General features: G+C 36.0%; 1 protein-coding gene and 1 long non-coding RNA gene across 33 annotated transcripts in view; one reads left to right on the top strand and one right to left on the bottom strand.

Moving 5' to 3' along the window:
• The window catches only part of BAZ2B (bromodomain adjacent to zinc finger domain 2B), a 292931-nt gene that overhangs the window by 13568 nt on the left and 254973 nt on the right, over positions 1-24390 (bottom strand). For 27 of the 32 annotated variants that reach the window (XM_072811219.1, XM_072811225.1, XM_072811199.1 and 24 more), the window contains 7 exons: positions 24060-24204; positions 8012-8664; positions 7446-7719; positions 7108-7263; positions 6426-6586; positions 3017-3327; positions 2494-2629 (listed from right to left, as the gene is read on the bottom strand). In XM_072811219.1, coding sequence (XP_072667320.1) covers positions 2494-2629; positions 3017-3327; positions 6426-6586; positions 7108-7263; positions 7446-7719; positions 8012-8664; positions 24060-24204 — 1836 coding nt within the window. The remainder of the gene's footprint in view (positions 1-2493; positions 2630-3016; positions 3328-6425; positions 6587-7107; positions 7264-7445; positions 7720-8011; positions 8665-24059; positions 24205-24390) is intronic. The other 5 variants (XM_072811197.1, XM_072811206.1, XM_072811210.1 and 2 more) reach the window with 1 other exon arrangement.
• Positions 14480-24190, top strand: LOC140624396 (uncharacterized). The gene is made up of 4 exons (XR_012023872.1): positions 14480-14688; positions 15959-16323; positions 19221-19417; positions 24045-24190. It is a non-coding gene; the product is annotated as an uncharacterized lncRNA (long non-coding RNA).

Below are 24390 nucleotides of genomic sequence, written 5' to 3'. Positions count from 1 at the left end.
TAAACTAAAATTGTCTTACATAACTCAATATATACACCAATGACAGCTTAAAAATCTTATCGAAATGGAAGATACACACTATTCAGCTTAAGTATCTATCAAGTATATATAATATACATAATACTAAAATTGGCATGTGTACTAAGAGCAAAAGCAGCAGAGTTTAACATTCCAACAGTAAGCATTTATTTTATGACCTTTTCTAATACCACATCACTAAATACCTTAACTCCTCCACATTTAAATTACATCTTTACAACTTCTATTGTAAAAATATTGAGAAATAACGTTTGGAAGGCTATAATTAAATCCCTATAGCAAAGTAAAAAATCAGATTCATGAACATTAAGTAAATTCTATTTATTATAATAGATAACTAAAAATACTATAAAGTCTCTCTGACATCTCACATTTATGACTTAAAAATAAAATTATTTCTGATACTTGTTAAAAAAGGGTGACAGGTATCAAGCTCATAACACTTTTGAAAAATCACAGCAACAGCTCATAGTATGTTAGAGGAAATGTACAGCATAAAATAGATGTTGCCTATGCTTAACGTTAGCCACAATATAAAGCATACTGTGGGCAGAGAAATTACCTGGACACAAATTATGACAGCTCCTTCTTTTGATGGTAAGCCTTGTCTCTAGCAAAGAGGGTATTTCTAAAGGTACTGAATACTTTAACATTTTGTTAGGACTTGTTATGAGAATTATTCTAGGGACTATTCATTTCTAGTTAAAGGTTAAAAATTGCTCATAAATCTTTGAATATGAAACTATGCCTTCTTTTCAAGATAGTTTCATAGCAAATAATATACTATTAAATATTAATAAATGAAGATCATAAGAGATGGAGTTAAATAAAGGTAAGTCTATATTAATAGCATGAAAAAGGCTTATGAATTTGCCAAAAATGAAATAAAGTTTTCGTTTGCTGAAATAAGTATACTTTCAGCAAACAAAAGGCAGATTTTGGTACAAATTTTGGGTTTCTATATACCAGCCATAACAAAACTGACCACATCATGATGACTACACTTTGGCGTACATGAGAAAAAAGTACTGCTCCAATTTTATTTTGATGTAGAATTCAATCTCTTTTGATCATTACCCCTAGGTTTCACCAAATATATTTCTCCAAGATGATTTTATAACTGGTTTTAGGGCAGCCTGGGTGGCTCAGCAGTTTAGCGCCGCCTTCAGTCCAGGACCTGATCCTGGAGACCTGGGATGGAGTCCCACACTGGGCTCCCTGCGTGGAGCCTGCTTCTCACTCTGCCTGTGTCTCTGCCTCTCTCTCTCTCTCTCTCTCTCTCTCTCTCTCTGTGTTTCTCATGAATAAATAAATAAATAAATAAATAAATCAATAAAACTGGTTTTAATAATAAGTTTTAGAAGAAAAATTCTTTTTACCTGGTAAAAATGCTACCAGATGAATGGAACATGCTCTAAAACTTAGGGTGAATTTTGTGAAAACTGTAGATTCATTATTCCATGGATATTTTATATCAACCAAATTTGTTTGTAAGAATGAGTAGGGCGCCTTGAGTAGTCTAAACTTAGAGGTTAAAATAGAGCAAAGAATGCTAAATTATTTAAGGATCACTTCTTTTCTTTGGGGAGTAACTATTTTAAGTAAAGGAATTTTTCTCTTAGTCATTCATAAAAACAAATCTCAAATGTTTGGGTTTTACAGCTAATCTGTAATTCAAAAGCAAATGTCAAAGTAATTCGTAAAAGTTCACATATAATAAATATGGGATATATCTGATATATAAGTCAAGAGGGACATGAACATGATTTAAAATGAGTATCTCTGAAAGATATATGGAATACAGCTATTATTTTGAATATATGGTATTTGGTGCCTGGTACAAAGTAGAGGCCACTACATGATGCTAACTATTTGGGCTTGAGCAAAGAAGGTGAAAAACCAGTTTTAATTGTTAGAGGATAAAGTAAAAGAACTAACTCTTCATGTCAGCTACATCCGTTGTCATATATATGATAGAAAGTGCACGAACTAAGCTCCCTACTTATTTTGCATTTAGTTATCTTAGTATTTCTTAGCATTACAAAAAAAAAAGAATTGGTAGAAATATAAGACATTTTAAGAATGCAGTGAATGTAGCAGATAATGTTAGTAACTGGAATGTTTACAAGAGTTGAAAGGGTCTTCAAAATATTTAGATTAACAACTATCATGTGAACAGAATAGAAAACAACTTCAGTAAGAATTATAAACAATATTCAACGGAATGAGAATCAAGATTTTTAAAAATAAGAGAGAACATATTTGGTAGGTTCCTTCAAAAAGCTCAAAATAAGGAGAAAAGTATCAAACTAATACAGTATTTAAGACTTAAACTGTCAAGTAAAGCATACATTATTTTGACAATAAGTAAAGTACAATTAAGAAAGATTTAGAGGTTGGGAAAAACAGGACAAAGTAAATTAGTTATAGTATTTCTTAAATGAAAACACTTACAACTTTCATAATTGATTTTTCCCATGCTATTGATTTCTGTAACTGCTGAATGCACAGAGCTACCTGTGCAGCACTGCGAGCTTCTGATAATGCCCTTCTCCATACCCTGAGCCCTGGAGCAATATCCTCTTCAATTCTGCATTGAAATATAGAAAAATTAAGTAGGTCATATCCACATTTATGGTTACTGAATGTGAAACAATCATCACACTGAAAGCCAAGCAATGACAAAAACATGTAACAGCCAATAAGAATAAGGTTTAAGCAACTAAATTTGATGTAGTGCACAGACTGTGGCTACGTGCCTCAAAGCTTAGTCACAACCAGGTAAATGTAAGATCACTTTGCAGGATTATCAACGCACATAACAAAAAAAAAAATGTTTTTACAAAGCACCATGCAAATAGCATGATCCATATGGATCACAGACATACAAGAAGATACATAGATAACAGGCAATAGAAAATAGGCTCCAATTAGCAAAGAAGCACAATAATTTTTCAAGTTAATCTCAATAACCTACCCGTCACCATCACCACTAATGGATGGTGCAGGAGCAGGGACAGTAACTGTGCCCACATTATCCAGTTTGATCTGAATGGTGGTACTTAAGGGGCTCTTCAGATACCTTCTCTCAATGTTCCGCTCCAAATCAGCCAGCCTGGTTACAGCTATATCTAGGGGGTTGTCACTCTTCCGTTCTAGAGCATGTGCACTGCTTTCTTCTTCGCCAGTAAATTCTCCATCATGCTCCTTGCACAATTTAGAAAATGACTTATGTTCAAAATATACCAAGTCCTCCCTTTCTGATGCAGGCTCTGGACACATCCAACCCTATATATCAAGAGAATAATGTTATTATGGTTTCCTCTTAAGATTCCTGATGGGTGAATGACCTGTACTTAAAATACAGCAGCAGACACCAGCAGATCTCAAGGATCTTTACTGAAAGTTTTTATCTTGTGTTTCCTAATGCTAGGTAGAGACAAGAACAGAAAATTACAAGAAACAGTTGTAAGAAAAGTTTGAAGAAGAAAATTGAATAGCTTTTGATCTCATGAAAGGTGTAATGAAATATCAGTAAAGTATTCTGAAGGACTTGAGAATAAAAACTTATTAATTTCATGGGACCACTTAAATGGAAAACTCTTGGTAGTCTTTGAACTTTGCTCTTCTTTTCCATTCTCACTTCTTCCATCACTCTTCTGTACTTACCATTTTTCCTTCAGCCACAGGAGTTTTGCCTAAACTGTTTTATTTGTCTGTATGTCAAGGAATCCTTCCCTGACCTCCTATTAGGAGGTTAAGTCTCCCTGTTACAGGCTTTCATAGAACTACATAGTACTCCATAGCCTTGTGGTAGTCACAATTTTATAGTACTATGATTATTTGATTAACATTTTTTACCTCTAAATTCCATGAGGGCAGGGGCCATGTCTGCTGTTAGTCATTTTATCTCCAGCAGAGTAAAGGCAAACAGATGGCACTCGATATATATATATATATGTTGATTGAATAAATAAATGATCTTACAACTTAGCTTGCTTATATCAATCCTCTGGCCTAAATCCTTCAAAGATTCCCTACTATTTAACAAAGTCTGTATTTTTACCATAACATTTGAGTACATCAATCTAACTCTTTCTCACATGTTCCCCATTTATGTACCCTTCACTGGAGTCACATTCCATGACTTGCCACTCCACATATACGTTCTGAGCCTCCTGGTCCTGGTGCTCCACTCATGCTGTTTGCTTTTCCTAGTATGGTATTCCCTGTTCTCTGACCATTGGAAGCTTTGTCATCTTCTCAAATTCCCTCTCGACTTCTCCATGAAATCTTCCCTGATCTTTCTCATATCTCCCCACCAGAAGACATATATTATTTTTCAAAATTCACGCAGGACTCTGTACTTGTCTGTGATCAGTCAGTAGATTCTACGGAAATGTATACATGTCTTATCTCCCTATTATTTGACAAGCTTTCTGAGGACAGAAACCAACTTGTATCCAATTTTGTGATGTGCACTGCCTGACATGGAATAGGCACTGAGTAAATAAACAAAATGAACATTATGCTTTTTATTAAATCTCTTTAGTGATAATTATTTTGTCTTGTATATTGGGATCAATTCTTTCTCATTAACTCAGTAGAATATTTATATTTAGAAAGTAGGAAATTATAAATAGTATGCATAGATGCAGGTTGAATGGCTTCATTCTTACAGTTTGAAAGAGATGCTACACACCACTTAAAAAAATTCCACTTAACTGAGAACACAGCTAAAAATATCTAAGAGCCAATAATGTGATAAGGTCATTGCACCAAAATTTGAGTATACCTCCAGGAAAATGCTTCACACATATATAAAGTACTTTATATATAACTTAGAAAAAATGTGATGATGAGCTTTTCCAAAACATAGCCAATCAGAACTGGCAAATTAGATTGGGGGGGAGGGGAGATGGAGGGAAATAGGGCTAGTAGAACTAATCAAATTTAAACCAGCAAGTAGTAACAACTGACCATGAAAGAAAACAGACTATAGAAAGCCAATATCATACATAGGTTAAAAAGCAAAGCACACTAGGATCATTTAATATAGAAGCAAAACTTCTTCACATTTCCCGAGGGAATCATTATCTAATCATTGGTCTTCATACTAAAGATAGCACGTCACCGAGATAATTTAAATCAAACTCCTTATTCTCAATTTAAGAAGGCAGTGTAATACATAAGCGATCCAACAAATATGTTAAAAAAATTTTAGCACTAAATTGAATAATTATCATTTCTCCAGAAAATTAACTTGTGTAGAAGAGTTCATTTGTTGAGAATGTCAGATAAATGAGGCATTTTTATATTGTATTAGAGTACCAGGAAAAATATTTGTATAGTTGGCTGGCACAATAGTTTCACCAAATGATAAACTTCCTAAAGTTGGTAATTATGTTTGTGGCAAGAAAGGGATATTTTATTAGCTCTGGAAAATGTTATTTTTTGGAGATCTCTGAAAGTTTCCAAAAGCTAGCATAACAGTAATTTTGAAGAAATATTTTAATTATTAGATAGGATAGTATTATAGCAAAAGTTTCTCATTCTGGATAAAATGTGAAATATCAAATAAAATTACATGGAAACAACATTTTTTAAAGCTTTTCAGGTGTCTGTCTCATGCACCATCAATCCATTTATTCTCAGAGATATCACCTTATTGTCAATTGAGAAGACCTTCATACTCCTCTTTACAAAACCAAAAAATCCTGCACAAAGGTAAAGCTTTCCTTTCCTTTGCCTTTCCCTTGGAAGCCAGGCTAATAGTGACAATGGTAATGCCCAGTAGATAAATACCTAAATTAAAACTTTACATAGATATGTAGAATGTTATGTTATGTGCGAGTGTGTGTGTACCATAATATGCCACATATTCATATACGTCTCTATTCTCCAATTTTACATTATTCAAATTAAATTAAAGTTATACAGAGTGAAAGTCTGATATACAACATGGCTTGTGTAGAGGTGCTTCTTGGTCCTACATGAAACACTGTTGTAGGAGTTTAATAGAGCATTATATCATCATGGGTAAAACTGAAATTCTGCTTGAGGTAAAGAACTGCATACCAGAAATGATAGTTTGGATTGTCATTAAGGAGGCAGCAACATTTAGTAAAAAGACATGGGTTCTGGAGTTACACAGTCTTGGTTTGAACCCACATTTAGCCACTTATTGTAAGACCACTGGCAGGTTACTTACTTTGAGCCTTGTTCCTTACCTGTAAGATGGGGAAAATTAATTCAGGATCATTTTGAGAATTAAATGAGATAAAATGAAAATATTTAACACCGTAACTGGCATGTGTCAGGCAGATAATAAATATTAGTTACCTTCCATTATCCTAAAAACAGATTTTATTCCAAGTTAATTTTACCTTCACTTGTAAACTTGCTGATGCAACTCTCCTTTCTAGATCTTCCACCTGTTGAAGAATACTCAAATCCATTTCCATTGCTTGTTCTTCTACTGACCAGTTCTCCACAATATCTCGAGTTACCTGGTTTTCTTCATTTTCATTTAATTCAATAATGGCAACTACATTTGAAAAGAAATCCAATTTATTCCCCAATGATTTCTTTCAGAAAGTAAATAAAATTCCAGAGGTAAAACATGCATGTAACTTAATATATATAAATGCACTTGTGCATATGTAGGAAGCTTACTTTTTAAAAAAATTTTTTTCAGGGTTCTAAAAGGTTTATTCCTTTCTTTTTTAAAATTTAAATTCAATTAGTTAACATACAATGTACTATTGGTTTCAGAGGTAGAGGTCAGTGATTCATCAGTCTTATATAATACCCAGTGTTCATTATATCATGCAGGGTTTTAAAAGTAGGAATATTCTTATTTAAGAAACAACACAATAGGTCTGAAAGTTGTAAAAAATTATAAGAAAGTAATGCCAATTTGAGAAATGTAAATAATTACTATTTTTTGAGAAAAATAGAAAAAATGCCTGTTAGTAATAAATTAAGACATACTAAAATACATTTTAATGGAAAACAATTAATTTTCATAAATAAGCAAGAGAGCAGAAATCTCTTTTAGGTACCTACCATCCTTATTCTTGATGCAGGCTTGAGTAATATAATCCAAGTGCTTCTGAATTTGTTTCTGTAATGCCTTTTCTCTGATTCCTCTGAGATGTAGCACTTTGAGCAAAGCTTTTAGGTCCTCTGGATCAATGATTCTCCACCAACCAAATTGCATTTCTAAGTCAAGATAAATATGTACATCTCTTACAAATATCCTGAATATGAATTAATGGCACAATGCAAATCAAAAGATTTATAATTATAATTATGTATATAACTATCGGAGATTCAGTTATAATATAGGACTCTATTAACAATGAAATAAAGTAAGTGGCTGAAAACTATCTCAATGTACCTACCTTCTGGAATAGGTTTTGGACTAGGAAAATCTACTGGTTTTGCTACTTCAACAGGTGCAGGTTGAGTTGAAGAGACTTTTTCATTCTGTGGCACTGGAGATTCACTTTTACTTGAAGCAACGTTGGGAGTCAAAAATGAATTACCATTTCCTTCAGATAATCCCAACCCTGATCCCAGACCAGGTAAAGGTGATGTAAATGGAATATTAGAAGTAAGCACGCCTGTGGGCCATCCACAAAACTGGAGTCCCATCATAGATACTCCACTTTTCATCTACAAAAAAACATTTTAAAACGTAACAATCTAAAAAGTTGGGAAAAACGTTTAACATTTACAATTATTTTTTAAGTTCTGAAAACAAAAAAAGGTAATTCAAGAAGCCTCTGCCTTAGACTAGAAATTCATAGTTGTAATGAAGCTTGGTAGTAGCAATTGTGACTCTTCAGTTTTCAAACTGTGGCAGGGATAATACAAATACCCGATTGATTCCCTGGAGTGAGAATTTTCATGGGGTCAAAGATTAAATAAAGCAACACAGGAATGAGTTACAATCAGCAGTACAAACCTGAAGAGGTGATACAGCAAATGGATTGAGGCCAACAGGATTCTGAGCAGATGATCCCAGAAGGGGAGCAGGGCCAGGCGAGGGTGACGTGGATGGTGGCTGAGACTGAGGAGTCACTACAGAAGCAGAAGATACATCAGCATGGGTAAGTGAAGTGTCATCACAAGGGGTTCTTGGCAAAAGGCTGAACCACTGTCTATTCTTTTCCGTCAGTGTTTTTAACAACTGGTCATTGGGTAGAGGACTGTAGAACTTCCCTGGACTACCTGAACTAGTACTAAACAGATTATTAGAATCTGTCTTTTCCATGTTGCTTTGTGTTGCTGTTGATTGAATGCTGCCCAATGAATGTTTTCCACTGTTTTGATAAGACAATGTACATCCATTTGCACTATTATTTGGTTTGGGGGCCATCACATCTGACTCAGGAGGCATCTTAGCTACTTCTAAAAGCTTGCTTAATTTTGAAAAAGAGCCAGGTTTCTGAAGAAACAGATTTGTGTTATCTTTTTCTTTAGGATCTTCCTTTTGCTCACAATGATCTGGATTTGAACAATTTAAAGTATCTTCAGAAGTCTCGAATATTTCTTCTTTGATCTGGATACATTCTGCCTTTTTTAGTTTTTCTCTTTCTTTTGCAATTTCTTCTAGTCCTACAAAAGTGAAAAATATTAAGAAGATCAGTTATCTCAGATCCAACCTATACTTTAATTGTATTTTATTACTATTTATCAAATTATATGCATAAATATATAAATAAACTTTTCTAGATTATTAATATTCTCCATGTTTTTCTTTTTTATAGGCTAGATTTGTTTGCTCTTTGGAAAATTAATGTAATTTTATAATTAATCATTACAAAATTTTAAAACATTAAAAGCCTTAACACACAACAAAAATTATTAACATTTTTGTATAAATTCTTCTAGTTCTCTATGCATACACATATATACATAAGCCTATAAAGTAAAAGAAAGGAAATCCTATTATAATATTCTAACCTACATGTTTTACTGAGTAATGCTCTGTAAACATCCTGATGTATCAATAAATATATAACTGCACCATACATTTTAATGGCAGTATTCAACGGAATATATCATAATTTAAAATCAGTCTTCTGCTGATGACTATTAATAGGTCCTAATTAATTATTCACTATTATAACAGTGCTGTAAATGATGAATGATCTTGTATCTGTATTGTTGGACTTTAAAACTTCTTTTCTGGGAGCACCTGGGTGGCTCAGGGGTTGAGTGTCTGCCTTTGGCTCAGGTGTCATGATTCTGGAGTCCTGGGATGGAGTCCCACATCAGGCTCCTCATGGGGAGTCTCCTTCTCCCTCTGCCTCTCTCTCCTGTGTCTCTCATGAATAAAACAAACAAACAAACAAACAAACAAACAAAAACCTTTTCTGATTTCAGGATAAATTTCTAGAGAAAAAAACCTCACTGAATGTTAGGTTAGGTACTTTTCAGAGTTTTTGCAATATAAATTGTCAACTGCTCTCTAGAAAGTCTAAATCAATATGCATTAATGCCAAAAGTACACAAAATCATCTATTTCCCTATCCCTCAGTGAAACTGAATACCATTGATATTTTTTGTCTTTTTCAATATCTGGGAGGTGAAAATCTAAATTGTATTTTTTTCTGATCACTAGTAAGGCTGATTATCTTTTCATAGGCTTATTGGTATTTCTCCTTTGTGAACATCTGACTCATATTTATGACAATGTTTTTAAAAAAGAATTCAGGGGCACCTGGATGCCTCAGGGGTTGAGCATCTGCCTTTGGCCCAGGTTGTGATCCTGGGGTCCTGGGACTTAGTCCCCCATCAGGCTCCCTGTGGAGAGCCTACTTCTCCCTCTGCCTATGTCTATGTGTTTCTCATGAATAAATAAATAAAATCTTAAAAGAAAAAAGAATTCATAAAAACTCTTAAAAATATAAATCTACTTGATTTGAAAAGTAATAGATGTTCAAGGTAAAATTATTCAGTAATGAGACATATAAGGTAAAAACCCTTTCTGTCTTATTCCATCAATCCCTATTTCTACTCTTCAGAGGTAACCATGGTTAACCAATCATGCCTGTAGACTCTTCTGGAAATCTTATATGCATTCTATTATTTTACACTATTACACAAAGGGAATACTACTCTTTGCTTTTCTGAGACTTAGAATAAAATCCAAACCCCTACATGAGGCCTACAACATTGTATAATCTAGTTCCTGAAAACCTCCACAATCTCTGGCCACTTCTGTCCTTTGTTCTTCCTTTCTGCCTTTTTTCAGCTTCCCAAACATGTAAGTTCTTTTCTTTCTTGGGTCCTTTGCACTGCTCTTCCCTACCCTAGAATACTATTTTATTGACTGGCTCTTTATCGTCATGTTTCTGATTGTTATTTCATCACAGATGTTTTTTCTCTGATCACCTTATCTAAAGTAGGGTCCCTATTCCACTCACCTTAGAATATCATTCTGTATATTTACTTGGCAGAATTTGCCATTAGACACAATAATCTGTTTATTTTCTATACCATTCCCCCTCCCACACACTAGAATTTAAATCAACAAGCTTTACTTAGAGCAATGTCTACCTTGCTTATTATTGGGTCTCAAATGCCTAACATGGCGATTGCTATAAAATCAGGACTCAATAAATATTTTTAAATGATTAAATAAAAGAATGTATTTAATATTTTTCACTATACACTTTCAACAGCTTCCAATGGCAAACATAGAACTAATTACTTCATCAGCTGTGTAATACTCTATTATACAGATATATCATGATTCATTTAACCAGTCTTCTCTTAATGTTTGAAATAGTTCTTACATCCTTCTCTTGAAATTAGTTTCTACCCCAAATTAAAAGCGTCTTCCTCAGACTTATGCTTCTGGCCAATTGGGAGTCACAGGGACTAGATTTATCTCCTTGCATGAAATGACCAAAAAAACCAGACAAAATACATGACACAACCGTTTGTAGGAAACTGGACATGAGATAACCATGAGAGAAAACAAATGCAGCAAGCTCTATGATTGCTCCAGCTTACTGCCTTGGGATGGTTTCCAGGCTCCACCACAGGGAGAAATCTAAGCATAGCTGGTGGATTCCTGAGATAAGTTGGAACTGAGAGTTCAAGGGAGATCCAACTGGCTAGAGAGCTCAGCAGGGAGAGCTGGAGAGGAGAGAGCTGCCTAGAGAGGAACTCCACAGATCTGTGGATGGGCCCCTTGAGTGTTTAGTGAATACGCATCAGTGCTGATGTGTCAGGAACCCACTTCAGACCAGGGAAAGAACCACTTGAAAGGGATTAGAGTTGACACTGCTGGTGCTCCCACAGGCTAGAAATAGTATCTGTTCCTATCAACCAGCTTGGGAAACCTCAAAATTCACAGGCGTCAAGTAGAGTACTCAAGGATCTCCCATCAGTAGTTAGGGAATAATTAGCCCCAGGCTGAGCACAGTCCTAGTCCTGCCTAGCAAATTTTAAAAGCAAAACCTGAAAGGATCAAACTTTTTCCATGTACCTTAACTGTGTTTCAGTTAAACAAAGCTCAAAAATGTTTGTGAGAATTCAAAAAATATTGCTGAAGGTAATTTTACCAAGAAGGTAAAATTCACAACGTCAGGCATCCAATCAAAATTAGGCCTGCAAAGACACAGGAAAACATGACACATACTAACAAGATAGTAGAATTAGCAGGCAAGGACATTAAGTTTGAGAAAATAATGGTCGAAAAAATTCCAAATTTGGGGAAAACTATAAACCACAGACCTAAGAAACTCAACAAACTCCAAGAAACTTGAAGATAACTACACCAAGACATATAATCAAATTGCTTAAAACCAGTGATATAGAAAATCTTAAAGGCAGCTTGCAAAAAATCTTATGCTTCATATAATCTCTATGTACTTCTACACATTTGTCCTGAGAAGGAAACACTACTTCATCACCTCTAATTAGGCAAATGTGAAAAGAGTCACAAATATTCTCTTCATACACCTGTGCTTTATACAAGTTTTGGTTGCTAAGTACTAATACTGTTCTTGATTTATTCTGAGAACTAGTATCTTAAAAAAAAACAAAAAACAAAAAACAAAAAACAAAAAACCTCTGTTACACATCCAAAAACAAATGGATTAAGCAACCAACCAACCAATTTTTACTGGTTTGAGATTAGTAGATGACTTCCCATTTATATCTAATAAAGTATGTTGAGCTGATGATATATTTTAACACCCTAATTACAGTTGTCTTTAGTTTTTACATTCAAATTGCTTAATTATAAATGGATAAACCTCTAATTAAAATATAAAATTATTTTTAAAATTGGAAAGCATATACAGGATGTTTAGTTTAAAGAAAATCTTTGATTCTAAATAATTTTCTATCTTCATTTCATACAACCCCCTGGTTCCTTCCAGTCCTTCTCGACATGTGCCAATGAGTATTAATAAAACATCTTCAAGACAGAATGAAGAAGAGAAAGACAAGAGATGAAATAGGGACTACTGTTTGCTTGATTCATTTCCCTGGTAGTAAATGTAAGTGCATAATGACAAACAAAATACCATTTCTCAATTAAAACAAATCCTAAAAAGAATATCATGTTTTCTACTGGAAAGGGACTATGTCTTCTTGGGTTTTATCAGAATCACTTTGAACCCTCTCAGTTCATCTAACAGTTGTCACTGGACACTAGGGGTCTACCACTCTAAGTTCAAGTGAAAATTTTTCCTTTGGCTCTCTTTAGTTGGGCTGAAGCAAGCTATATAACCTTCAAATAAATTTTATTTCACTATAAGTAAAACACAGATAAAGAACATAAGGAATGCAAAAACCCTGGCATGGAATATGGGTCTCTATGCAATGGCTTCCTCACTGGACTCAAAGGCACTTTCCTCTTCAGTATAGCATAACCTCAGGAATACTTGCACTGCTTGTTAGCAGTCTTCAGGTCGAGAGTGCTACCATGACCCAGCTCCTAGGAGATTTCTTGCTATTACTGTGGAGAAGACTAAAGGAAGCAGATTCTCATCATTTTATCTCTCTAGGATTGTTCCTTCCCAGTCTGATTCAGAAATGAATGAATGAATGAATGAATTTAGATTCAGGAATTTAAAAAAAGATGTTTGATACCATAATACCCTCTCCCTTCAGGTAAGAGTCCCCCACATATCCGTAACAGGAATTATTATGTTTTATACTTCTAGACCTAATGTTGTAACCACATCTTTTTTTTTTTTTTTAAAGATTTTATTTATTCATTCATGAGATACACAGAGAGAGAGGCAGAGACACAGGCAGAGCGAGAAGTAGACTCCATGCAAGGAGCCTGATGTGGGACTCAATCCCAGGACTCCGGGATCACGCCCTGAGCCAAAGGCAAATGCTCAACCGCTGAGCCACCTGGGTGTCCCTGTAACCAGATCTTAATACCAAATGGAAGAGCAACATTCACATCACAGAGTGTGTGCATGTATGTGTGTGTAAATTTAACAACAAACTTGTTTCATTTTCCTTCCAATACCAAATAAATGATCTACAATCTAACTTACCCCAATGGTTAAATATATATAGTGAATTAATAGAAACAAATCCTTGGTTTTAGCTGAGTTGGCCATGGGGCTTACTTCCTTCCCACTTTTCTAAGGGCCATCAAAAGGACTGTAGAGCCTTTAGCTAGCTAATGTCAACACTATTCTCAGGGAACTAGGTATCTACACGTTGCTTCTTGGTATGCATACCATTTAGTGACTGTTCCTAAACCCGAAGATCCCTTAAGAGGTTTACTGCTAGAGAAACTAAGTGCTTGCTTTCTATCCTTTCTCCTAATAACCCATCAATGCAGAACAAGATGTAGGGTATAGTGTTTAATCTCTCGGAGTGTTCTTGTCACATGTCCAAGTCCTATGGAACCACTATGGGACCTGAAGATCCTTTGTACTATTATTTCTCTGCCTATAAATTGCCTTTACTAATAAACTTTGCTACAGTTAGCGCCATGTGTGTCATTAGTGGTTTTTGTAACCATGCATTCTGTATAACAGTTGGTGTCCAACAAAGTCCTACTGTCATGGATTTCTGGAAGGGGAGTATGCAGGGGTGGAAGATTTTCTTCTTGGGGTCAGCATTTAATTCACTTGGAGTTAGGATGGTCTTAGTAGCTGTGCCAAGGATGGCAGTAGCTTTAAAATGTACACTAAACCGGGAGTCTAGTGGCAATAAGGTGGCTTCAAATTCAGTTCTATCCCTCCTTCCTTATTAGCTTAGAGATTTGCATGAGTCCTAAAGTAGAGTATGAACCAGAAAGGGTGATGGCAGCCCCTTTAGAAGGTAAAGTGGGGCAAGCGCCCACAATTCCTCTGTTGTGATATGATGAAGCAACTAGCCCTTGTGACATGAAGCCAATTATTGTGAGGTATGCTCTACAGGAGCCTGAGTGGGAATACCAGCAGGAGGAAATCCAGCAACAAGCAGTAAAGAAAAGTTAGGTTTTCAACAGGTCCGCCACCATAAGCAGCACTTGGAAGGATCCTTAGAAGCTTCGTTTGCTTGTTTGCATGACGAAGGAACAACAGTGAGATTTAAACAAGTGGAGGAGGGGGAAACACATGCCCTTGTTACAGAATCAGCAGTCTGGGTTGACTAGTAGTGCTGGGACAGGTATTGCGACCCTTTTCAAACTGGATGCTTGGTAGCTTTGTAAAATAGATGCCTGAGACTCTTGAATGTGATGTGGACTAGATCCTTATAGGATACAGCATGATTATAAGAAAATCCAGGGCTTGAGAGGGGAAGGCCAGACAATATACTCTTGGTGCCAAGAATGTTAAATGACAGAATCAGAAAAGATCCACCTAAGTGGACAATGGCTTTGACTTTACTCCTTCATCGAGAGACAATGTTAGAAAAGAAATAGTTCTTTCAGGTCATACAAGTCCCATTTTAGGGGAGAAAATGGAAAGAGACAGCCTAAACTGGCACAGGTTTCTAGACAAAATAAAAAGAAAAAAGGAACAAAGGAAGGAGAAAATAGGCTAGACTTCTGGCAGAGACTCCCTCACAGCAATAAATGTAGTATTGCTCATAAAGAGAAGGATTGGTAAGACAGAGTTGATGGGTTGTGTAATTCTAGAGTGTGGAAGTGTTATCCGCTTCAAAAGCCTAAAAGACCTAGTGAGAGAGTCAATAAAGAGACCTGTGAGATGAGACACAAAAGATCCAATGGCCACAGACTTGAAGAATTGTTCAGACAGGGGTATTCGCCCGAAGATTAGGTGAAGTAGGTGCCTGGGAAGGACTGTATTTCAGAGACTACAGCTGTTGAGGCTCACCCCTACTGACCATCTGGTACGATCTCACAGTCTCTAGACTCTTGAGGAAAGGACTTGGAACACGTTGAACCTAAGGGAATACCCTGTATCATTTCAACTCTTGAAATGGGGTTACGGGTGGGAATATTAAGTCAGTAGCTCCACCTTATGAGTTTGAGTCAACTTCAGAAGCTAGGCTTTCTTTGTTCCTGATCTGGGTTCTAAGAAGGACTAGGGCTGGGCTCTGTCTCTGGGTCTCCTTCCAAGGGATTGCTAACCACACTCCTCAGTTCACTCTGCTGGAAAGGAGAAGAGCCTCAAACATTTAGGAGCTTGCTAGAAATGAGGGACCAAGTATTACTGTTTCAGAATGCAAAAGAGCCTCTACAACCAAATTCCTTTATTGGGGCTAGGAGCTGGTTGTTACCTATGGCTCAAAGCCCAGAATCACCATCACTGCAAAAGGCTCTTGGATCTTTTGTGTGAACTCCAATTGTTCCTTTATCAGACTGCATAACTGGCACGGAAATACTAGAGTATTTTAAGTCCTGCACAAGCATGTCCACCTATCAGTTGGACATATTTGTTGTGACCTCTCCTTTTTTGGTATCTTTCAACAGGGGCTGGAAGGTTCCTGTTGTTCATATTACAGATGAGTGGATGGATACAAATGTCGATATTCTCTTGCTTTCCAGATGACACAAGCAACACCAGTAGGAGGGGCAATTTTGATTCTCTCTTGGTACTCCAAAACAGTTCTAAATACAAGAGTTTTTGTTGTGCACTCACTCTACAAGCAGGAGATTTTCTGCAGTCCTTATATTCACACAGTATATTCTGTCTAGAGGACATCTTTGGTGGGAAAATGGCACCTCCTGGTTTCAAGAGGAACTTACTGTTCCGGAAAAGAAGGACAGACTGTATAAATCACCACTAAAGATAATGATGGGCGTGGCATGGGCATAAACATGCCTGACCACAGAAGGTGAGAGGGTGGATGTAGCGTGAATAATTATCTTGTTGCCTTTTGCAGATAGTAACAAACTGTACTGAATAACCCTCTACTGCTATCCCACGCAATGACACTTATTCCAAAGCTATCAGGATGTTGTATTTGTCATCCTCAACCTATTTAATTATGGAGGACCTTCTGGGTATTCCACTCCCAGACAATACCACAGGAATTACTCATTACTCCAGAGTCTTCATTTGCTTGGGTTATCCATAATTCTGTCCTTACTAATTATACTGTGTAAAACTCTCTTTATCTTCTTTGAAACAGAAGGACACTCATATCCTGGCATTTGAGCTCCCAGTGATCCATTTCCCACATCAGGGGCATCTACTTTGGACCTACAGCACACTGGCAGTGTGCTAATCCCAGGGGAGCGTAAATGCCATGTGGATACAAAATGCAGCCTTGAACCAGACTGGCTGGCACTGTGATCCAATGGAACTTGTTTTCTTACGTGAAAAACAGGGCCTTCCTGCCTACTACCCGGACATAACATTGTCTGGACACTTTGTAAATAACTATGAGACCTTTGATCATGACTCAAACTGGCTGGTTAGCCTAGCTGGTTAGAGTATGGTGCTAATAGTGACTCAAGATCTAAAAGGCACTGGAGACTTTCCCAGCTATGATCTCTAATGTCAGCAGCAGAACCTACCTCTAAGTTGACAGGTATACAGGGATACGAGCTTTCATTATTTTGCACCAGGGCTCTTTCCTTGAATCGGCACCCATGAAGCTGAGGGTATGACCCCAAATCAGCTACCCTGGGGGACACTGCCATCGAGAAGGCTTGGGCTCTATTCAGTGAACACATTAGCATTGGTTCCTTGACCTGAGTAATATTATAAATGCATCGTTTTGGACCCTTTGTTGAATGTACTATGGACAAATGGCTAAGGGGAACTCTAAATCTACTAATGGTGTGGAATATTGTTTGTTCTGGAATTTTATCTGATGTCTCCTTCAGAAGGCACCATTTAAAACCCAATTAATAACTGTTCTAGATGGGAAGGCATACATCTAGTGAGCTACGCCAAAGGTCAGGGGGTGGACTAAAGGGGAATAAACCCTCAGTTTTAGCTAACTGGCTATAAGTGCTCTTCTTCTCTTCCCTGAGGTCCATCAGCAAGCCAGATTAGTCACTGAGCTAGTTTGCAGAGGGACAGCAGGGCCTTTAGCTGATGTTTGGCACTGTTCCCAAGGCTCTCAGTATGTGGGATCTGCCCTTTATTTGTACCTCCTACTGCTGTTTCTAGGTGCAGAGGTCCTTTGATATATATATTGCTGCTTAGAGAAACAAAGGGTTTTCTATCTCCTCTTGGACTAATCTAAAAATACAAAATATGAAGGAAGGCATCTTTCTCTTGAGGTGACCTTGTTGCTTGTCTAGTCTAGAACTGAACACTCCTATGGAACCAATATGGGGGCTTTAGCAGATCCTATATGCTTTGTTATGTCTCTACGCTAGAGTTAACATACTGATAAACGTTGTTGTTATGTGCACTGTGTGTTTCACTTGTGGTGTGAGTTATCTTGGATCTTATACAACATGAATTTAATTAATAGTTTTCTTTGGAGGTAATCCAAGATCTGATATCTTCTCTTTGGATAAAGCTATTATAGGGATTTTAAAAAATACTTGGGCACTTATTTTTTTTAAACTTGTGGATGTAAACTTTTAAATGGATGAACGTTGTTAAATCTAAACTTCATTAAGAACATATTGTGCTTTTAGATAACTTAAAAAGTGATAAATGCAAGGAATAGAGTACTGCATATTGTAAATACTGTATTAACTTTTAATAACTACTTATTTTATAGTAGTTTCTCCCAGTTAGTACTTATTCATCCTTATCAGCCTTGCCTCTCAGATATACTACTTGCCTATGGTGCACACTAATATGCTCTTGTTCTTTGTCCTCATGTATGGTATATCTTTCCAATTAGATTGTGAGTTCTTTCTGGATAGAGACAGGTTAATTGATTCTTTTATATCTCCATACTACTTAGTACAAGGCACAATATAAGTGCACATTAAACACTTGATGATTAATATCATAAAGGTTTTATTCTATTTTAATTAGCTGCCAGATAAGAAGGAATGTACATGTTATTTATTTTATAACTTTCATAGTACGTATGAAAGTGCTGATAGCTGATTCACAATCATCAGTGAATGAATAAAAATCATATGAGAAAATAACCTTTAAGTGAAAATTTATTCCAACTTTTCCCCTGTACCATGCAATGACCACAAATAATATAGTAAAAAGTACCATTAATATTTATGTATCATTTTGTAGCTCTCTTAAATCCATTATTTGACATGATAACAATTAAAGAATTTTACAGAGCCTATTTAAATCCTTTCGTAGAAAGAGAAATCAAGGTCCAGAGAGGGTAAGTGGTAGGGCCTGAACAGAAACTGAGGTCCAATAAATAAAAATTCAATAAATGTGATTTAATCTGAGAGGTCTAAAATTAAAATGTTTCCCATAAGTTATTCTTATAAACCTTATAAAGACATTTAAGTACTATTTTATTTATTCATGAGAGACACACACACACACACACACACAGAGGCAGAGGCATAGGTAGACGGAGAAGCAGGCTCCTTACAGGGAGCCCGATGTGGGACTCAATCTCGGATCCTGGGATCATGCCCTGAGCTGAAGACCGACGGTCAACCGCTAAGCCACCCAGGCGTCCCTAATTACTTTCTTATTTTTAATGTGTCTGTGATATATAAAGTACTATGTTAACAGTAGGAAGCATCAAAAGTACATATGACAATTATAAAACTTAAATAATATAAGCAGTATGAATATCAATTGTTAAGATAATGGTATAATTATTTGGTTTTCTAGGAGTTCACCAAGACTAAAAATTATTTCCACTTACAGAAGCTACAGAAGAATTTATAAAAGGACTAGAAATTGAGCTGGATCAAGAAAGGTGAAATTTAGATGAAGGAAAGGCAAGATAGTATTATATTGAACGGAATGTGGCAAAACAAAGTATGCAAAGTATGTAAAGATGGAGAAATGCACATGTGTTAAGCAATGTGAGTAGACTGGTCTATATCAATTCATATTAGAGAACAGTGCAAAGATATTTTGAAGTCAGTATTATAGAAGGTTTTGAATGTTTAAATGCTAGGTTGTATACAGGCTTACTACATCATCTTATCAGCAAAAGGGAGTCATTCAAGGTTTTGGAGTAGAGACATGACATGATGGAAGGAAGGAAGTATATAGAGAGTTGGGGACAGCAGTAGTAATCTATGTACGTATTAATAAAGAACTGATTTCAGCAGTGTTGAAAAGAGATTAACTTCAGACTACTCTCTAGCTCTATCCATGTCACTGCAAATGGCAACACTCTATTCCTTTTAATGGCTGAGTAATATTCCACTGTGTGTGTGTGTGTGTGTGTGTGTGTGTGTGTGTACACATTACTTCTTTATCCATTCACCAGTTGATGGGACATTTAGGCTCTTTCCATAATTTGGGTATTGTAAATAACCCTGCTATAAACACTGGGATGCATGTACCCATTTGAGTCTGTATTTCTGTGTTCTCTGGGTAAATACCTGTAGTGCACTTGCTGGACTAGTGGGCAGTTCTATTTTCTGAGGAAATGCCATACTGTTTTCTACATGGCTGCACCAGTTTGCATTCCCACCAACAGTGTAAGAGGGTTCCCCTTTCTCCACATCCTTGCCAACACGTACTATTTCTTGTGTTGCTAATTTTACCCATTCTGACAGGTGTGAGGTGATATTTCATGGCAGTATTTTTCTGATGATGAGTGATGCTGAGTATCTTTTCATGTGTCTGTTTGCCATCTCTATAGCCTTTTTGAAAAAATATCCATTTATGTCTTCTGCCCATTTTAAAAACTGGATTATGTTTTTTTTGAGTACTGAATTTTATAAGTTCTTTATGTATTTTGGATACTAATCTTTTATCAGGTATGTCATTTGTAAATATCTTCTCTAATTCCATAGGTTGACTTTTAGTTTTGTTGATTGTTTCCTTTGTTGTGCAGAAGCTTTTAATTTTGATAAAGTCCTATAGTTTATTTTTGCTTTTGTTTCTCTTGCTTCAGGAGACATATCTAGTAAGAAGCTGCGATGGCTGATGTCAAAGAGGTACTCTCCTCTAGGAGAGTCTTACATTTAGGTCTTAATTCATTTTGAATTTATTTTCGTGTATGGTGTAACACACATTGCTGGAATATTGCTCAGCCATAAAAAAGAAATCCTGCCATTTGTAACAATGTAGATACACCTAGAAGGTATAATGCTAGGTGAAATAAGTCAGTGAAAAAAAGACAAATACCATAGGATTTCACTCGTGTGGAATTTAAGAATCTAAACAAATGAACAAAGACAAAAAGAGACAAAAAAATCTCCCAGACTCTTAAATACAGAAAACAAACTGGTGGTAGCAGAGTGGAGGTGGGTTGGGGTATGAATGAAAAAAGAGGATTATCAGTATACTTATCTTGGGGCACTTGGGTACCTTAGTTGGTTAAGTGCCTGATTTCAGCTCAGGTCATGATCTCAGGATCCTGAGAATGAGCCCCAGGTCGAGCCCCATGCTTAGCAGGGAGTCTGCTTCTCCCTCTGCCCCTCCCCCTGTTCGTGTTCTCTTTCTCTCAAATAAATAAATAATATTAAAGAAAAAGAGTACACTTATCTTGATGAGCCCTGAGTATAGAATTATTGAATCATTATATTGTACACCTGAAACTAATAACACTATGTGAATTATACTTAAATACAATATAGATTTCTATACTAAAACCATCATTCTAAACAAGTTCTTCCTCTTGGCCTCTCTGATAGAGCTTTTAAGAAATCACAATTTTCCACTGAGGATTAATTCATCAAATTTCTCTCTGATTCCACTTATATCATATTCAATAATTTCTCCTAAGAATTCTACCTTTAATATATCGCAGTCCTTCCATGTTCCTTGTTTGCACCTGAGCTTAGGGCCTTCCTACTACTTTTTATCTAGGCTACTAGAATGAGCACACAATTAATTTCCCCATCCCCTTCTTTTTTTCCCAGTCCAATGTGTACTTACTCCCAGATTATTTCAGTGTAGTTCCCCAACCTATATTAGTCTCTGCCTTCAAGAGCTTATAGTCTAGTGGTAGAGATGCCCATATATGCCAAAAATTATGATAAAATATTAAAGTAGGCTATATAACATTTCTCTGTTATAGGGACTTTGTTTTTATACCTTTGATTACCTCTGGCCTCATTCTGATTTGCAAAGTTCTAACTTTTCCTAGAGTTGCCTTTGGGACTACCCCTGGATTATTGGAAAGCAAATATATTAGGATATAGGTCTATTTGGAAAGTCTAGGAGTTCCCCAAATACACCATCCAGAATAATTCTGTTTTTGTTAGTTACTGGGGTTCTGCATAAGATTTAAAAAATTTAAACAATTTATTTAAACTAAAAACCAAAAAAACCAGTTAACCCATTTAACCCATTTCTTCTATGACCCCCCTCCACTCACACATGCACCCTGGCAACCACCAATTTTTTATATCTATGAGCTTGGTTTTCTTTTCTTCTTCTTATTTTTTTAGATTACATATATAAGAGAGATCATATGGTATTTGTCTTTTTCTACCTGACTTCACTTAGCATATTATTCTCGCGGGCCATCCATGTTGTGGCAAATAGCAAGATTTCATTCTTTTTATGGCTGAGTAACATTCCCTATGGTGCGTGTGTGTGCGCACACAGACCACATTATCTTCATCCATTCATTCACTGATGGACATATAAGTTGTTTCCGTATCTTGGCTCTTGTGAATAATGATGCAGTGAACACAGGAGTATTTCCAGAAGCAGAACTGCCGGATCATATGGTAGTTCTATTTTTAATTTTTTGAGGAGCCCTCATACTCTTTTTCCACAGGCTACACCAATTTACATCTCTACCAACAGTGTACAAGGGTTCCCTTTTCTTCATATTGTCACCAACATTTGTTGTTTCTTGTCTTCTTGATCCTAGCCATTCTAACAGGTGTGAGGTGAGATCTCATTGTGGTTTTGATTTGCATTTTTCTGATGATTAGTGATGTTGAGTACCTTTTCATGTGCCTGTTGGCCATGTGTATGTTTTCTTTGAAAAGATGTCCATTCAGATCTGCCCATTTTTTAATCAGATCGTTTTTCTGCTTTGAGTCACATGAGTTCTCTACGTATTTTGGTTATTAGTCCCTTATCAAATATAAGATTTATAAATATTTTCTCCCACTCAGTAGATTGCTTTTTCATTTTGCTGATGGTTTCCTCTGCTGTGCAAAAACTTTTTAGACTAATGTAGTCCCACTTATTAATATTTTTCCATGTTAAAATAAAATATTTTAAAGTAAAAATATTTTAAGCAAACAGTTAAAAAAGGAACCCACCATACTATTCTGTTCAATCAACATACAGGCCCATCAACATCAATTTTTGAAAAGAAATAAAATGCAGCTGAAGCTTCCATGTACTGTCTCTGGCTCCATTAGCAACCTTGCCCTGGAAAGGCAGAGCATGACTTTCATGTATCATTCCAATACATGATTTTATACTCTTACTTCACCTAATTTGAAGTCATAGGAAATATATTATTATGTAAAACACTGTTTACTATATGCCAACAATGCTTACATGCCAAACACTACTCTAAGTACTTTACATGCATTATTAACTGCCTTCCTGCAAATATTTTTATTTTAAAAAAGGGTGGTTCCATTGCTAAAAACAACTACTTGATAAAAATTTGGGTCTGGACATCTATGTGATCAATCAATCTCCTCTTTCCATTGGACTGTTAAACTACTACTAGGCACGGATTATATTTTATGTATCTCTGAACTTCTTGTAGTGCCTAAAATGCCTGGCATAAAGTGGGCATTCAAAAAAATGTGTTGAGAGAAGTTTTTGCCTACATGCATTACCATGGAGCTATATCTACATCCTTAAACTTATAAGCACTGATATAATACTCTTAGTCCCATCAGATTTTAAACATTTGGAAACATCCAAATATATGGTTCTAAGAAGCTCAATTCAAGGTTTATCCAGCACATAAATGCACTGTGTACTGAGTTAGTTAATGTAACACAAGTGGAGGCAGCAAGAGAATAGTATAAAGGTAAAACATCAAGGACTGTGTGGTAACACAAAACTCAAAAAAGAACAAAGTTTAATAGAGAAGGAAAGTGATCATAAATTTCAAACATGAACAAGATTTTAAGGTGAATGAGGATTATGAAAAGGATCTTAGTTCAAGCAAGTGATCTCCAGGGACACTGTTAGGATAGATGGTTGTTGCAAAGATTAAAGAATAAACCACATGTTAAAAATTTGACAATGGGAAGGGAGAAAAAAATGGAGAAGCAACCCTAAGGGATAATACTGCAGGTGAAGATCCTAGTCCACTAAATAGGGGAAGAATAGTTTATGTTTGATGTCAGAAAGAGCGGCAGAAGAGAAATCATGAACAGGGAAGGAATATTTATCAGTGAAAGAGGCATTATGAGTTCAAAAGAAATGGGAAGCAAGGTTTTACAATGTTTACTCATAAAGCAAATTTGATACTGGAAGCACAAAATATTTTGAAGGAGCAACAGGCTTTTTAAAAATGTGGTTTCTTATATTATTTTGTAACAGATTAATAGTTCCTACCTTCACCACTCTCCATGCCTTCTACAAAAATCCCCCCACATTGGGGAAGAATCCAGTACCGGCGTCTGTAACGATCCTGGCCAAACATCATCGAACGCAAAGAGTGAGAAGCGTCAAAGAGCTTCCTTCTGTACTGACTCTGTTGCTGTTAAAAAATGATGCATATAATTAAGCTATGGGTGTCCAGTGCTTTAAAAATTAATATATAAGTGACTTCACACTTATTATGCCTTTAGTAAGCAGATAGATTTCACTACTGGGAACAGATAGCAAAGGAGATAAATATTACATGCCTGACTTCAATTTTAGTAACACTTATAAAGTTAGAAAT

The sequence above is a fragment of the Canis lupus genome, chromosome 34, assembly GCF_048164855.1.
Source record: "Canis lupus baileyi chromosome 34, mCanLup2.hap1, whole genome shotgun sequence".
Classification (NCBI taxonomy): Eukaryota; Metazoa; Chordata; class Mammalia; order Carnivora; family Canidae; genus Canis; species Canis lupus.
Note: the sequence above shows the minus strand (reverse complement) of the source record. Positions and strands in the feature narration are given on the sequence as shown.